Below are 18164 nucleotides of genomic sequence, written 5' to 3' on the forward strand. Positions count from 1 at the left end.
ATTGTTTACTTTAAGGTTATTTTTATAATAATTATTACATCTTTCCCTACCAAAACCCATCACTTATTAAATTCCTGTTAAAATTGAATCTTTCATTAACAACCACACAGATAAACATTTTAGCTAGCTTGATTTGTTTTTATGAGGAATAGAATATAGAGCAGGAAACCAGTTTCACAGCTGCTAGCTCCACCAAACTACGATAAGGTCAAAGTTGGGAGGTTGAGATAGTTGCTCCGTGTCTAAATTCAGATTGTTTAACATTGTAGAATTCAGACTTATTACTCATTTCTCTGAATTTCAATAGGGTACAGGGACATGTGGTGTACTCAGTTGAAATCTTTTGAATTGTTTATCACTATTGTCATGCTAGCTAGTGCATTTTGTGAACATTTGCAAACTATTGAGATTCTCAGCACTCATGTTAATTTCTTCTATGAAGGTGATAATAAATGAAGATAACATTTGTAGAAAACGTAACCACCAAACATCCCCACAAATGTGACTTCACTGCCTGTAAAAAATATGATGGTGTTAACTGCTGCTAGCTAGCATTACCTTGCTAATGGATCCTCCTTCTGATGGCTGAAAAGTCTTTGATGACTTTACCTTTTCTTTGCGACCAAGACAGCAACCACGGAGTGTAGATCTCTACGTCCTTCCACACTGTTTCAGCTTATTAAGTATGACACCAAGGCCACTATAATCACAGTTTTACACTTAAATCAATGAGTGTTAATGTGCAAGAAATAATATTCGTAATATAATATACTGATATACAGCAAAAAATATAATCTGTGTGCCTTCTGGAGCATTTTGCTTGTTTTAGCTTGAACAAAGCTTTGCTACTTTATATGATGTGGTGGTAGTGCTCCCAACAAACATTTTAATGTTGAATAACCATCAGCTGACGTTTTTTTGTTGACGGTCAAATAAGTTCCCAAATGAAAGCTGAACTGACGTGGCAGATGTTACCGCGATGACGGCTCAAAGTACTTCTTCAACATTGGCTGGACGTCATTTTTAAACTTTCCAGCAAGAGAATGTTTGTGTTCAAGAAATGTTTTCTACCATTTCTGGTATGTCTTTATTGATTAGAAAAAAATGAGGCAATGAGGAGGAAAAAATACCTTTGTAAAGACTCAAACTGATGATATCAGGGTTGTGTGCTCATCACACAAGAAAAAAGTTTGGGTTGATAATCGTGACAATGGGCCAGAGGGGCAATAGAAACAGTCTGATGCCTTAAGTTTACCATTCAACAGATTAGACAGTTGTTAGACATATATGTTCTATTCTATTTGGACACAGCATCAAAATGGTCTGTCTGTGGTTTTATTTTTGCAGTTGTACAGCGAGATGTTTGACCAGGGAGATGTCATCAAAGTTTCAACCATGGGTTCTTATAAGACTTACTGTCAGAAGCAGCAACCACACAACAATGTGATAAACATTGCTGTGTGCAATTAGCTTGCATACCAGAGTATCAAGCATGCAATTGAAATGAATAAAAAACAAACCAAAGCAGAGGGAGAAATGAATGCTGCACGTAGTGGGACTGCTGTCTAGATTATTTAGCTGTAACAAAGTTTGTGAAAATCTAACACTGCAGACTTGTCAGCTCAATTCTTCTTCTGCCAATAAAGCAATTAAACTAGAATTTAAAGTCAAACTCAAGACAGAATTGTGATATTTGGACAATCTGATTTGCACCCAGTAAGTTGCTTCATCTTGTAGAAATCAATCAATCAGTAATCAATAAATGAATTAATAGACTCGCTGCTGATGTTTTAGGGTCAGCATGGCATAATAAAGACACCAGGAAGTTAGGATTCAGCTCCAGTGGTGTGTGACAAAGGAGGAATCCCAAGGCCTGTAGAGCTTGTAGCTCAGGCTTGGTGTTGATATGCAGACTCTGTCATACGTCCAAGCGAGAGTTTCGTGTTACGGCTGCTTATAGCTGCTCTGGTGTGGCAGAGAGGTAAGAGAGCTCCGATACGCTAGCTTGGGATGGGACAATGAGTAGCGTATGATTACTCGTCAGCAGCATCACCTATATTTGACCGAGTCTGACTGGATAAGCAAGAATGGGTACTGTGTACCAGCTGTTGGCTGCCATGGGATTCTACTCTGACTGTACATTTATTCTGTTTTACTCTGTAACTTATTTCCTGCATTTGATTAGTCTGGGATAGTTGTCTCTTTACTTTTGGGATATTTCATTTATACAGCCAGATGCATTTGGACACTGACAGTAAACTCCTAATTGTTCCCCTCTACACCACTGTATTTGATTTTGACTAAAGTTATCAACTTCTAATTAAAGTATTGACTTTCAGCTTTGATTTAAGGAATCATAATATTGCATTTACACGTTGTTAGTTACCGCCAAGTCTAGACATAGTGATTCCAGTTTTTAAAGGTTCAAAGTTATTTGACAAATATAATTACTACCATCTAAAATATCTTTAATACTTGGATGCAAGTCATTTGCAGTGATGGACTCTGAAGTCTGTTTTACAGCCACCATCAGTTACTGCTAGTTTGGCTTTAGTTTTGTGTTAAGTAAATACAACACATGCTCAGTTGGGACCTCATCTTTGGACCACATAGAACTTTACTCTCCTTAATCTGCCCTGAACACGATTGCACACCAGGCAATGAAACAGGTCATTAATCAACTGTAAGTCATAACAGATAATGCTATATTTTGGATAACTCTTGGTTTAAAGCTAAATGTCTTCTCTGTTCTGGTGTAGAGAGGCAAACTTATGAAAGTTGCATTACTCTTTATGACCTTGACTTTGTATGCAGTATACGCTTTACCCTGCTTAAACAGGTTATTCTTGCTATGTGTTATCTGTTTTAGTGCACAGATTTGCATCAGCAACTCTTTTTTGTCCCACCAAAAAGGGTTGAGTGACTGTTAGAGGTGGTCTGTGTAAGTGACCTTGTCTAGGCCACGTAGTGGTTCAGGATCAGGCGCATATTTCTCTAAATGCTTGACTGTAAGGGGAGATAAGTGAGAAAAAACACGATTGTTTGTACTCTTATTTCCTTTATCTTGGGAGACTAGTCTTTACCTCTTGTATCATATTCTTGATCAATCTGTTATCAGCCCCTCTGTCAGTAAATGAGATTTGGTGGGATCTGTTAAACAAGGGTACACACTAATCTCTGCTGGTAAACACAAAAGGCTCTGACACAATTAGCCCTTTAATCCCTCGGTGGGTACAACGTGGGGCATGCCTGTGGCACTCGATCTAATGTTCAGATGGCACAGTTACTTGTGCACATTACCACACACCCACACATAGACTCGAAGTGGCGTGTGTGGACCTTACGTTTGGGCTCTAAAGGTCTAGTTGTGAGCAAAGGAAACACGTTTATCTCAAATGCAGAGCTGTATGTGGTAAAAGGATAGCTCTGCTCAATAATTCACAAGCGCTAATGAATGTTGCAGGGGATATGTGGGCCGAAACCAATTCTAATCGCCATATTATGAAGTCAGCCCAGTGTTTAGTTTCCAAGGAGACGCTCAATTGACATGTGTCATACAAAATGCATGTGAAGAGCCCGTGCTTTTTTAGGAGCCTCTGAGGACTTGTTAAGAGTTAAGCGGCCACTGTATAAGATCAGATGTAATGTACCAGTAGGAGGCCATCTATAGGACACAAGGAGTAACACAATAGAGGCAGTGGCAATGACAAATGATTGCCTGGGCATAATACACCAGAGCAGTAATAACTGTGTGTATCTGGAAGATGATTATCTAACAGTATGGCTCCGAGGTGTGCTTGGTCTCACCTTACAACGGTCCTGATATAGAAACACAGGTGCAAATGATTCATTAAACGCAATGGAACCTGAGAAAGTGGAATTAAGTGATGTTCTTAAAGTTGCAAAGCAAATTTGATACCCACCCCCACCGTGTTTTAGGCGAAGCGCGATATCAAAGGAGGAGCTCAGCTTTGAAGCTACTGAGGTCATGGTGTCTGCTTTTCCTTTCAAAATCTAACACACTGCATACGTCTGAGGTTATATCACTTAGTCAGCTGACAGCAGGAGCTTTTTGTGGAAGTGTGATTTGGAGAAAAGGACTCAAGCCACGAGTCATCCAACAAGGATAATTCCAATGTGAAACGAGTCTCCCACACTGCCACAAGTGTGCACTGGACACTCTAACAGTGCAATACTTACGGCCTTTGTTATGTATACTCTATGTCAAGATTGATCATTCAGACTTATCTAATCCATAATAAAAGTTTGTTTGTAGCATTTTTTCCCACTCATCCTGAATAAGACATAGCACTTCTGGAGTACAAAAAAAAGGCTGTATGAGTAAAAAAAAAATCAATGATATACCGATGTTCAATTTTTTAATGGGTCACCAATCCGTATCTCCTTTTTTTTTTTTTTATTAACCTCTGCCCTTCCCATTTGCTTGCAGAAAATTGCACCAGCAGTTTGAGTCATATAAGGACCAGGTTAAGAAGATGGGGGAGGAGACAAAGCAGGGTCAGGACCAGAAGAGCGAAGCCCCAACCTGTGGGATCTGCCACAAAACCAAGTTTGCCGATGGCTGTGGCCACCTCTGTTCATATTGCCAAACGAAATTCTGTGCTCGGTGCGGAGGACGAGTGTCTCTGCGGTCAAATAAGGTAATGCCGTGGTTGGTATTAAGGACACACACTCACACATGTGCTGATGCCCCACCCAGGCAATTTGGGTTTTTTTGTTTTGTTTTTCATGTTTGTATTTAATACAAGGTTATGAAAGTTTGCTGTAAAATCATAGTCACGGCGATTGAGCCAGCAGTGTCTCTAATGGTAACTAATGTTTTTCAGATCATGATCGTGTACTCCAGTCACATGCCTTCGTTTCTAATTCTTCTTTCTCTGATGTGTTCATTCACAGCTATAGACGTTTACACGTTAACGTACAGTTCTTCCATTTGACCACTCGAGGGAGCTGTCCCTCCTTTTTCTTATCTCATAGAGGAACTATGACTGCTCTCGTATAATGTGGCACTTCGATGCCCAGCTAACCACTGTACAAGACTATGCTAAAGCTTTTAGGCCTTTTAAATGTGTGTTTTTATTTGATGCCGTTCAAAAATGTGCTGATCCAGTATGTGACAGTGCTACGAGGACCTACTAATGCCACTCACAATCTCTCTCTCTCTCCCCCATCTTTCCTGCCCCCTCTCCCCTCTAATCTGTCTCCCCTTTTTATTTCTTTCTGCTGCATTCCTGCTCTCATGGAATTGCAACAGGAGGACAAAGTGGTTAGCAAATTATTTTTGTGTGTTTCTTGGGACTGTCTGAACACAAGCATGGTTCATAAAATGCTGAGATATGCATAAATACACATACAGCAGCCAAGACAGATGGGAAGTGAGCATGAGAGGTGCTGATTAGTTTCATCTGTGAGTCATGTCAGTGTTGAAATAAAGGTTAACTAATACGAAATACATACACAGAGAGAGCCATTTTACACTAGGACAATACAAAGACTGCAGTCTTGAAAGGCAGAATAGAGCAGGGGTACTGACAGCAGGCTTATTTTCAAATAATCAGCTAAATATGATCATTTTAAAATTTTATATTTTTATTCTTGGATTGCAGTTGAAAACAATCCTTATTTTATTTTGCACGAGGTTTGGTGTAAACCTCCAGTTCATCCTTTGTCTGAAAGAGCCATTTCTTAGCTCCTTGCTTTTAAGCCAACATTCTTCTGATTTGCTGATGTTGATACCAGTACAAGTACTAGTACTTCAACCTATAAAGGCAGCTAACTTAGACGATAGAAACAAAGCATCAATCCTATCATCTCGTAGTATCGATCCGATACTAGCAATATTAGCATTGGCATTGATACTATCGATATTTGAATCGATCTGCCCACCTCTATCTTGCTTACACATTCAGTGTCATTAATTAAATTTTGACCATGTTTAATGTGAGCATGTACCATTGTAACATTGGTAAATTTACTGGTTCTTGTATAGCAAGTTTCTACTCAATTTGAGCATTAAAAGTGCTTTCTTTATGTCTCATTCACCCATTTGCACACACACTCAACTCACATTGCCTTTGGCATGCATGGGAGCAGGGAATCAAACTACCAACCTTCACGATTAATTTCTGACCTGGTCTACCTCCTGAGCCACAGTCACCCCACCTTATATAAAGGAAAAACATTTCAGAAAAAGCATAACGCGTCATCTTTAAAAAAAATAAATAATAATGTGTTATTTCTAAGGCTTAGACTTTATATAGGTATAATATTTAATACAGGAGTGTCCTTTCAAGCTTAATATTGACATTCAAATTAGACCTGACCTGTATTTTAATATTTTGATTAAAATAATTTGAATTAAATAAAACAGGTAACTTTTCTAAGTTGGCAACTGTTTTTGAATTTATTTATTTTTTGCTCATAAAATACCATGCCTAGCCTCAATGTTCCCGCATCATTTCCAATATGTAATCTTCCACATGATGTAACGCTCAACACTATAGATTTACATTTGGCAATAATCTGTAAGTGTGTAATGAACTAAAGATGTACACCATCGCCGGGCAGGTCAATGCACAACAGGAGGCCATATCAGTGTACGTGTATACAGGGAGTGCAGAATTATTAGGCAAATGAGTATTTTGTCCACATCATCCTCTTCATGCATGTTGTCCTACTCCAAGCTGTATAGGCTCGAAAGCCTACTACCAATTAAGCATATTAGGTGATGTGCATCTCTGTAATGAGAAGGGGTGTGGTCTAATGACATCAACACCCTATATCAGGTGTGCATAATTATTAGGCAACGTCCTTTCCTTTGGCAAAATGGGTCAAAAGAAGGACTTGACAGGCTCAGAAAAGTCAAAAATAGTGAGATATCTTGCAGAGGGATGCAGCAGTCTCAAAATTGCAAAGCTTCTGAAGCGTGATCATCGAACAATCAAGCGTTTCATTCAAAATAGTCAACAGGGTCGCAAGAAGCGTGTGGAAAAACCAAGGCGCAAAATAACTGCCCATGAACTGAGAAAAGTCAAGCGTGCAGCTGCCAAGATGCCACTTGCCACCAGTTTGGCCATATTTCAGAGCTGCAACATCACCGGAGTGCCCAAAAGCACAAGGTGTGCAATACTCAGAGACATGGCCAAGGTAAGAAAGGCTGAAAGACGAACACCACTGAACAAGACACACAAGCTGAAACGTCAAGACTGGGCCAAGAAATATCTCAAGACTGATTTTTCTAAGGTTTTATGGACTGATGAAATGAGAGTGAGTCTTGATGGGCCAGATGGATGGGCCCGTGGCTGGATTGGTAAAGGGCAGAGAGCTCCAGTCCGACTCAGACGCCAGCAAGGTGGAGGTGGAGTACTGGTTTGGGCTGGTATCATGAAAGATGAGCTTGTGGGGCCTTTTCGGGTTGAGGATGGAGTCAAGCTCAACTCCCAGTCCTACTGCCAGTTTCTGGAAGACACCTTCTTCAAGCAGTGGTACAGGAAGAAGTCTGCATCCTTCAAGAAAAACATGATTTTCATGCAGGACAATGCTCCATCACACGCGTCCAAGTACTCCACAGCGTGGCTGGCAAGAAAGGGTATAAAAGAAGAAAAACTAATGACATGGCCTCCTTGTTCACCTGATCTGAACCCCATTGAGAACCTGTGGTCCATCATCAAATGTGAGATTTACAAGGAGGGAAAACAGTACACCTCTCTGAACAGTGTCTGGGAGGCTGTGGTTGCTGCTGCACGCAATGTTGATGGTGAACAGATCAAAACACTGACAGAATCATGGATGGCAGGCTTTTGAGTGTCCTTGCAAAGAAAGGTGGCTATATTGGTCGCTGATTTGTTTTTGTTTTGTTTTTGAATGTCAGAAATGTATATTTGTGAATGTGGAGATGTTATATTGGTTTCACTGGTAAAAATAAATAATTGAAATGGGTATATATTTGTTTTTTGTTAAGTTGCCTAATAATTATGCACAGTAATAGTCACCTGCACACACAGATATCCCCCTAAAATAGCTAAAACTAAAAACAAACTAAAAACTACTTCCAAAAACATTCAGCTTTGATATTAATGAGTTTTTTGGGTTCATTGAGAACATGGTTGTTGTTCAATAATAAAATTATTCCTCAAAAATACAACTTGCCTAATAATTCTGCACTCCCTGTATAACATGCATTTCCCAGAGTTCTCTTAGCGCTCACCTTCCCGTGTTTAGCCGTTAAAGTGACAGACTGCAGGCTGTGGAGGACACTGCATACCAACAGGCTCAGCAGAAACACAGAGAGACATCTGTCCAGCTGCTCCCTATAATGCCAAGACCCCCATTTGTAAGGGCTTCCATTGTTCACTGCTAGATAATAGCTGAGAGATCGGTTACCATGTTGTACAGATGGTGTTGAGTAATAACAGTGGCAGCAGGCTGGCGATAGACAGTCAGGGCAATGGCAGCTAGACCATGTGATGTGCCTCTTATCCAGTGCCAGCTATTTACCTGGTGATGCCCCAGTGTCCTGGTGTACAAGGTCACTTCTCCATACAGACCATGAGTATGGGAGTGTTACACCAAAAAGAACTGAATCATTTTGTAATGAAAGGACATTCTAAAGTAATGTATGTCTATATGCACTGAAATAAACACTTGATCCCAGTACAGGTGAAAATATATGTCTCCTCTTGCTGCTCTCAGTAACATCACTATCACAGTGCTTGGCAGTGCTGTCATACTTTTGAATATTTTTTTGCAGATCTGCATGTGAAATGTGTTGCAACGCTCGTCTGCAGCAGGGGAGCAAAGTAAGCATTTATGGCAGGAAGCAGAAGTTCAGCTGACAGGGTCGGTCAGAGGGTCAGCATAAAAATAAGAAACAGAGGTGATGAGTGTGAAAAAGCAAAGAGGCGTTTTTCAGTTGTTGATGTTGGTTTGTGCTACCTCCACAAAACAAACCAATACAAAAGACCACTCAGGGCATTAGTTGATCACTATTGTCATATTGAACTGATGGACAGAAGCTTTGATTACTCCCGCGCGAACAAAGGGACACATTGCGGCGTGCCTTGACGGTCTGGTGTCTAAGCTTGTGTGTCAGTGAAAGAGGTGGTGGCGGCGGGGGTGGTGAAATCTGCCCTTTTTCCATCCGTCTACTCTTTCCCTCTCTCGCAGATGGTGACAGCAGTGGCGAGAGAGATCTTGTTCTGTGAAACCCCATTGAATATTTACAAGTGTCTATGCCGGGAACAGCAAGAAGAGATATGACACGCTAGAATATGATATACCGTAGAGGGACCGAAAGTTAAAACAGCTGGTAAAGAAGTTTAGGCGAGATGGAGGTTTTCTGCTCACTAACCCTGAAAAGCTCAATTGACTCTATGACTCTTGTAGTGTAGCCACATTAATCGCTTTATCTTATCGCAACAAGCTGAATAATAGATGTAAAAACAGTGATAAGAGTGTGTGTTGATAATAATCACTGCTCAGCAATCGTGCCAGGTAGCTTAGCCTCTACTTCAAGCAAAAAAAAACTTCCGAGCAACTTTCTTTTTTTCCCTTCTTCTTTTATTTCTGTTCTCAAAATTGGAAATGCCTTTGATATAGATAAACTGTGTGTCAGTGTTGTGAAGTCTTCAGAGTCCCTGCTTGTAGCGGTAGAGCACCCCCACCAATTTCCTCTGATGTGGCTTCAAAAAGGGCCTGAGGAATCAACAGTCTCCGGGGAGGAACTCATTTGCGATTAAAGCAACTCTTGAAGATGTTACATGTGCTTCCTGGACCCTCGACATTCCTGCTATAAAATAGAAGCACAAGGACGACGCTACTTTGTTGGATTCTATTTCCTTTTTAAAAAAATTTAATGAATCAAAGAAAAATTATGACTCTATAAATGGCACCAGTGAAATTGCTTTCACCATTAGAACAATGCTCCTTGATGGTGTACTACTAACTGTTTTCTGATTTTCATAGAGATGCACCTTTTTTCCTATGTGCTGAACATGCATGTTACAGTAGTAATGCAGTTAGAAATCCCTTTAATAAATGTGTTCCAACGTCTTGAAATATGACATAACTGACGCACAGATGCGTTTTTTCGGCTCTATGCTGTGATACTGATGCCACCTATTTATGACTGAACCTGCAGAGCTTTGTAACCTGGCTAATTATACATTTACCTCTGCTATATATATATCTGTGATAGAAAGCATGAAAAATGCACATCTCGTCATTTTTTTCTCTCTCCAAATGTAGCTGTACAAGGACGTTTCTGTGCTTTCCTTCATAGTAGACAAAATGCTGCTTGCACATGTTATGGGAGGGGGGGCAGATTTCACATGAGGGTGGAAGCTTGGTATAGACTGACGACACCTCATCACCCGGCTCAGTTCCTCAAGTGATTTGATCGCTGTTTCACTTGTTTTTTTTTTTTGCTTTTTCTCCTCGCGTGGGTTCAACATTTTGCGACTCCTGGTCCAGCGGCAGTGTGACACGAGGGCAAATGCACGATGACGCGTTTGTTTTCCAGTCTCTTTGCGGAGGCTCGGGGTGCATTTCCAGCACAGACTCTAGTGTTCCTGTGAACGCTAACTGCGGGAGGGGGGAACAGCGGCTGTAGCTGTTGTCCGTTGTCTGCCGGAGTGTGGGAGCAGAGCTGGGACGCGTCGCATATGTAATCAGCTCTTTTAGGTCCAGCAGAGCTCTGACTCTCTGTTCCAGATGAACTCACACAGCGTGATTTGACGCGTTACTGCTCACCTCACATGTTTGGGTTTTGGGTTTTTTTATGTTTTGTTTTTTCTCGGAGAGACGCTGCTGACATTCAGTCCGGGACTGTTTGCACGGATGGATCTAGTATAACGGCACAAGCAGGAATTGAGGCTTCTGTGCAGTCCGTTATCGCTTTGTTGGAAAGAAATAAGGGAATAAGGCTTCGTTGGTCGGTTTTCTTGGATCGGATGTGGCCGGTTGATCCCCCCGGTGTTATCTTCACGGTGTTTTCAGCAGCTGCTGTCCGGCAGACAGGAAGGCAACCCGGTGTCAGTACTCGGAGCTGTCCGCGGTGCTGAAGGTCGGAATCGCTTCTTGGCTTTCAGGAGCAGAAGCCTCTGACGGTCGTCAGCACGTTATTGAAATGACTTGGAGAGACGGCTATCTTTGTCTCAGCGGCATCATGGGTAAGCTGAACGAGCTTCAGAGTGACAACATCGCGGTTTTGTTTGTTTGTTTGTTTTTTGCTGTTTTTTTTTTTTTTTTTTAAACCACTGGTCATTTTGTTTGCCATAAAGGTGGCCGTTTCAGTTCAGCACTCTGGCCGAACACAGCATGTGTTGCAGCAATTTCTTTTCAGAAAATCCCAAATCAGATTCCTTTTATCCTACCGACAGTACTGCATGCGTTTGTCTCCACTGAGCGCGCAGTGCCAGTCAAAAAACAAAAAAACCCCATTTTTAACACGTTTATTTGGGTCACAGAGAGGCTGAAGGGGCTGTGGGTCTGACAGGCATCAGCCATTTTTGTGTGAATCCATACACTGGTTTTCCACAGCAGTCCCCTCCTCTTTCTTGTGTCTCTTGAACTTCAAACAAGGAGCATAAATATTCATCAAGTCTATTATTATTACTGCCGCGCAACACTAAAATTAGAAGCTCATTAAAATGTAATTCACCACGTGCAGTCAGTGTTAGGGCATGTGAATGTAGGCGCTCTCCTTGCGTTAGTATTGGCTGGAATACACACTTACAAAACAACAAAAATAATAATGACACCCTGTAAACCTTTCATTCTAGAGAAGTGCCTCAAAACTCCTCAAACTGAATATGCATCTTTAATATGATGTAATAAGGGAAATATTGGGTGATAACCTCTGCTGAAACATGCTATGTTACCCTCCTGGTGCATTCTGTTCCCTTTCATAAGGCCAAAGTGTTCAGATCTCATCCACTCTGGACTGCAGCTGGGATACTTTGTGATGCCTGTGTGCTTAAGCTGGACTCTGTCCAGGTCGGGATGTTCTGAGGAACACTTCACTACCCAAACAATGAGTCTTTAATGAGCGGTTCAGTTCACCCCAGTTCAGGTGAAGCAGGGAAACAGGGATGCAATATGATACCTATGACAGTTCATTTACTGCCCCATCAATATTGCAGCTTGTTGCTGCTTTAGCTGTAGATGAGCTTATTTTTGTCTCTATTAGGCAGCTGATATGCAACAAATTTCACAGAAAACCTCCAAATGCAATCTTCAGTTGGAATCGTGGCACGGACACTCAGCAGGGTTTCTTTATAACTGTTAAACAAATGAATGTGGCACAGATGTCACCAGAAGCTCCTCATCTCGATTTGAAATAGCATCCTGTGACGATGTTACGGATGAATGAGTGTAAAATGAATAAATCTAAAAGTGTCATTTAACGCTGGAGCTGGCTTTCTGCTTTTCTTGTTTTTTGCCTGGAAGGATACTGCTGATTCACTCTGGAGTGTTAAATAATGTTGCAGTGTCATTTAATGGCCACAAGAGAGAGCTCGGTGCTCTCTGCTTGCTGCAGATCCAGCAGCTTTGTGAGGGGATGTCTCTTTCAGGAAAAAATTGAATGGAGCATGCACAACAGTGTTTAATATGTAATGGACATTGCTGATGGATACATGTTGTTGTCTTTACTTGTTGGCTTATTCACAGCAAAAAAAAAAAAAGGGGGGGGGGTGGTGTCAAAGATAACCTCTCCTTCAAAGACATATGTGAATGTGCACTGCCAATTCCCCAAGAACACACCCACTTTTTTTGGAAGATGATATTTGCTGCTACCCTAAAAAACAAACCTTTGGTCTGATGAGAAAGTATTGGAAAGGAAATTATTTATTGATCCTGTGGCATGTGGTGTGTATTTCCCTTAATTCACTGCCTCAGTAAGCAGCCTATAGCAGGTTGAATAGAGTATCTATCTTCCAGGTGCTTTGGACAGGGTGGTAGCGCTTTATTTTTTTATTTTTTTTTTATTTTTCTATTTTTAACTGCAGGTTCAATGACTATGAAATGTGCAAACACAGAGAGAAATGGTCCTGCCCGAGGGCCACAAGCCCCCAAACCCGCTGCCTGCGCTCAGCCGTGAAGAGTTGAGCCAAAGGGAAGCGCGTGTGTTTGAGAGTCTGGAGCAGAATGGCTGCAGTGATAGTGAAAATACCTGGGGCTGTTACAGCTGCTTGACCAGTGTGTGTGTGTGTGTCATTGTGAATGCATTCATCTACTGTGGAGTCTTTTTGTCAATGTGCTCTGCAAATGAATGGAGGTTATAATAGTTTCCTGTCAGTGTGGGTTGAGCTCAATCTGTCTTTGGATTGCATCCCTGGATGGACTGTTAGCAGCCTTATGCTGTGTGGTGTCTGCCAGTGTGACTAAAGACAAACCAACGTGCTTCCGTTACTGTCACACATCTAGTACTGTGCTACAGCATGAGATCTTATCTCTACCGTCAAAGTTTCAGCAGATTTCTTATTTTTGGGTTGAATTTGAGAAATTTTGTAGCTCAGAAGTCTTTGAACTGCTAAACCAGATAGCACTCGCTAGCCTCTCAAGCCCCTCTATAACCTCTGTAAAACATTTAGGCAACCACAGAAAATGCCCTGTCATCAGTGTCACTACATAATTTCATTTAATTTCATTCAGTGTTTTTTAGATATTGTAGATTCAGCCTGTGGAGGTTTTTCCCCTCCTCCTGTCTAATAGACTTTATAACCCTCAATTTTTATTCTGACTCAGATCCAAAGTGCAAATCAAATCCAAGTATTGATGTCTGAAGCTCAGTGTGTGCAACATTTTCTGGACCCATGCAGTTTTTTTTTTTGGCCTGTGTTTTTGGAATACTAATAGGCTATCAGGTATTTCGCTGATGAGATAAAAGAGCTTGACATGTGCAGTCCAAGGGCTGAGAATATGGTTAATTATTATTGGCAGACTGGGGAGGTGCACAGTAACTGACTCCCTGTTAATTGCAGTTTGGAGGAGTAAATATGTAGGTCATTGGCTACAGCAGTGGAAAGGGCAGATTTCAGGTAATTAACCAGGTAAAACATTTTTTTCCCATGATCCTACATGCTCTAATGTAGTTAGTTACTTTATTAGTGTAGATACCCACACATTTCTCCATGAGTAAGCTTAATCCACTCGTCCACACACAAAAAAATTGTTTGGCTGAGAAAAACAAAACTCTGAAAGAATCATATAAATTATACCTAGATTATCATTAATAGCCTTTTTGTATTTGTCTTTGTCGGTGATGATTGATATGTGGGATTTAACTAGTCTTTGGTGGAATAGCTGCAGCCTTTGGGGTCTCCTGGTGTTTAGTAATGTGTGTGCACGTGTTTTGTCAGCAGACATACTGAAGGTGCTGGCATACGCTGCTCTGCCTTGATTACTGCAGAGCACTGTTACCTGAAGCAAAAAAAAAAAAAAAAACAGACTCCTTTGTGTGATTGGAGACTTCCACGTTGAGATAACTTCCCATGATTTAGTTACAATTCACAATGTTAGTTAAATCAAATACAGGAGGTAATGTGGCGTTGATTAGGAGTAAGGTGACAGCTTGGTCTTCTACAGTGACCCCTGGTTTGCTGCAGAGCTCTCACAGTGGCACTGGATAAATAAAGGAAGTTGTGGTCTGATTGGCTCCTGTCCTCTGGGACACATAAAGCACAGTGTGTAGCCTCGCTGCTTCCATTGTGTGTGACCAGAGTTCTAAGTCATCTGTAACACTGATAGGAGGTCATAAATACCTCATGTGTCACTAGAACATAGACCAGTACATACTGTGTAGATGTGTAGATGCTGAGCTTCCTTTGACCTATGAAATATAATGCAGATCCTTCATTATTGTGACATTAACCTGTGTTTAAAAAAAAGGCTGATGTTCTCTTTTTTTGTGAGGTGTTTCTTGTGTGTTTCAGTCGTGTAGCATCTCTCTCTCTCTCTCTCTCTCTCTCTCTCTCTCTATACATATATATGCAATGGAAGAAGGAACTGACCTTGAAACATAATCCCTCCATAGCCGGTTATCAAGATTACGTGAAGTATCCTCTGAAGGTCTACTAGATGATGTGAATGCATTACTATGGACATAATCATGGCAGCACAGGAACAAGCTCTAAGCACAAGATCAATAGTTCTGGGGTCTATCACACCAGGCAAGACCCCAGGTGCAGGCTGTGTAAAGATGCCCCTGAGACAATCCTGCACATAACAGCAGGGTGCAAGATGCTAGCAGGCAGGGCATACATGGAACGGCATAACCAAGTGGTCGGCAGAGTATACAGAAACATCTGTGCCGACAAGGCCTGGAAGTCCCGAAGTCAAAATGGGAGATGCCCTCTAGGGTGGTGGAGAATGACTGAGCTAAGATCCTGTCGGACTTCCAGATACAGACGGACAAAATGGTGATGGCTAACCAACTGGACATAGTAGTGGTAGACAGGCAGAGGAAGACAGCCGTAGTGATAGATGTAGTGATACCAAATGACAGCAACATCTGGAAGAAGGAACACGAGAAGCTGGAGAAGTACCAAGGGCTCAGAGAAGAACTCGAGAAGATGTGGAGCGTGAAGGTAACAATGGTCCCAGTGGTAATCAGAGCGCACGGTGCAGTGACCCCCAAGCTAGGCGAGTGGCTCCAGCAGATCCCAGGAACAACATCCGAGATCTCTGTCCAGAAGAGCGCAGTCCTAGGGCCCTCAAGCTCCCAGGCCTCTGGTAGAGGACCCGAGCTCGAAGGATAAAGACCGCCCGGATGGGCAAGAGGGGAATTTCATATATTGCTTAGGAAAAGACACAGGAGGTCTTATAGGAGGCTTTTTCCTTACTGTTCGACTGCACCCAGGGTGTTGTGATATAACAGTGTGACAATTTATAAAACTGAATGATTGACTGTGTAACTTGATGACAGCTTTTGTTTTCTCTCTGTCCCACCCAGAAAAAATTTCTTGGTCTGTGTGTTAGTGCAAAGGTTGCATAGGATGTTTTGGGTTGTTACCAACTATAATAATTTGTTAGGTCTCTGCCACGGAGGTGGAGAGACCCAACTCTGCGTCTCTTTGTATTTCGTTTCGAACCAGTGGCTGAGATAAGCAGTTTGGAGCTGTGGTACAGATCGAGCCTTTGAACCTGTTCTGACAGTTGCCGTACAGGCGGGCGCAGTTTAAACAAGTTCAGTTAATGTAGAAATAACATTTTGGTCAATTCAGCACCCGCTTATACTAATAACGGTAATGCACTGACTCAGCACTGGGACTGTAAAGGCACGACGTGTGGTGTGGGTCGGGGGTGGGGTGCTGCAGTGGCTCTTTGCCACCCCCAACTGGCTGTCTGGCCTGCCAGTCATTTAGTAAGGTCTTACTCTTCTCAAATTTTACTCAATGAGAGAGTAAAATAATATCACCCGAGTGATATTACTGTCCACTGACAATCCAGCTGACAATCCAGCTATACCAATAAATAAACATTATTTTATTTACCCAGGATGACACAACACAGAAAAAAAATTATTGCCATTCCCTTTAAAATATATAAGCAGAATATGCGTAACATTCACTATGATGTAGCCTCTGCTGTTAGTCGACTGTATTTGCACTAAAACTACTGTAGAGGATGGACGCACAGGCTCAAAATGTAGAGCAGCAATAAAAAAAAAATCTGCACTCATGTCACTTTACCTTTCACTGATTTAAAAGGCTGCTGCATGTGTCTAATATTTCATCATTCACCTCATCACCATGAATTGTGAGTAGTGTTTATGAATATTGTCGCTGCAGGGGTGAAAACACTCATTTTACTCACTTTCATAAAAGCTGTCTTCCTGATTCCTGATTGTCAAACTCCTTGAGAGATCTTTTTGGTTTTTTTGTTCACCCAGCAACAACAATATGCCTCATAGTCATGTTACAGCTTTAGATAACAAATACACAAATTACTCCATTGCAGCTCATCTTAGGTTTTATAAGGCTGCCACCGCCTCTTCAGTTGAACTAACTGTTCCCCTTCTCTTGCCTGCAGGTTATGTGGGTATGCAACTTGTGCCGAAAACAACAAGAAATCCTCACCAAATCGGGGGCATGGTTCTACGGCTCGGGGCCTGATCAAGCGCGGGGTGTGTTTGAGGGTGGGCCACAGGGGAAGAAGGCCAAACTGCAGGACCCGTCCCTATACCCCTACCAGGGAGCCTCAGGAGACTTGACACCAGCGTCAGACAGAAACAGACCTCACGGCGGGCTCCTGCCCAGACAGGCGTCCCTTGACAACGGTTCAGGGCTAAGGTACACGAGCCCCACACATGCACACCTCACTTCTGTTTGTGAAAAACAACAACAAACAAGCAAGCATGCGCTGCATGCACGGTGTAAGTTACAGACAAGAGCTTCATAAAGGTGGTTCATCTAACAGCAGAAAGCCTTTTAACATTACCGCTGCTCTGTGTTGCTGTAGAAGGAACAGACATGCAAGCCTGCCATAAGAATCCATATAAGCTTCTTCTACATGGAGCCCATGAGACCTATAAAGGACACAGGGAGACATATACTGTGTCTAACTGGCACTAACTCAGCTATTCTACTACAGTCATCCACCCACTCATTCTTTCTTCATTACACACACATGCATGCATGCACACACATACACCACAGTGGCACACATGATCACAGATGGTTGAAACTCTGATTCAGCTGCAATGGGAAACAGGCAGGTGAGGTGTGTGTGCAGTGATTAGTACTATCTCTGTTTTTGAGACAAAAGCGCACTTTTTCACTGCAGCGGTCCTATTTAGTAATTAGTCCTGTTTGTAGGCCAGCTCGGCCACTGCAGTAAATAAAGTATTAATAGGATGGGTTTTTTTGTTTGTTTGTTTTTATTCGAAAAGGAAGAGTGAGCTAATTACAATGCAGAACACTGTGTTTCTTTTGTCATATGCACTAAGCGCTCCCTCTGAGTGCAACACTCTCACATGCTGACAACACGGACACGCTGTGTTTGTGAATCCCATATCCGGTTGCCTTTTTCTTGATGCTGGTGTCAAGTAAAGTAGTTACTTTGATGTCCACATGGGGGCTCCTTGCTCTTTATTCTTCTAAAGGTTGGATGGACGCTTATAGTCAGGATCTGTACACTCTCTG

General features: G+C 41.9%; 1 protein-coding gene across 1 annotated transcript in view; it reads left to right on the forward strand.

The window, feature by feature from the left end:
• Nucleotides 1–18164, forward strand: part of rims2a (regulating synaptic membrane exocytosis 2a) — a 153469-nt gene that overhangs the window by 27618 nt on the left and 107687 nt on the right. The window contains 3 exon segments of the mRNA XM_040013344.1: nucleotides 4451–4661; nucleotides 5276–5287; nucleotides 17053–17312. Of these exon segments, the coding sequence (XP_039869278.1) occupies nucleotides 4451–4661; nucleotides 5276–5287; nucleotides 17053–17312 (483 nt within the window).

This window comes from Simochromis diagramma, unplaced genomic scaffold (genome assembly GCF_900408965.1).
Source record: "Simochromis diagramma unplaced genomic scaffold, fSimDia1.1 OVJJ01000618.1, whole genome shotgun sequence".
NCBI classification, from domain to species: Eukaryota; Metazoa; Chordata; class Actinopteri; order Cichliformes; family Cichlidae; genus Simochromis; species Simochromis diagramma.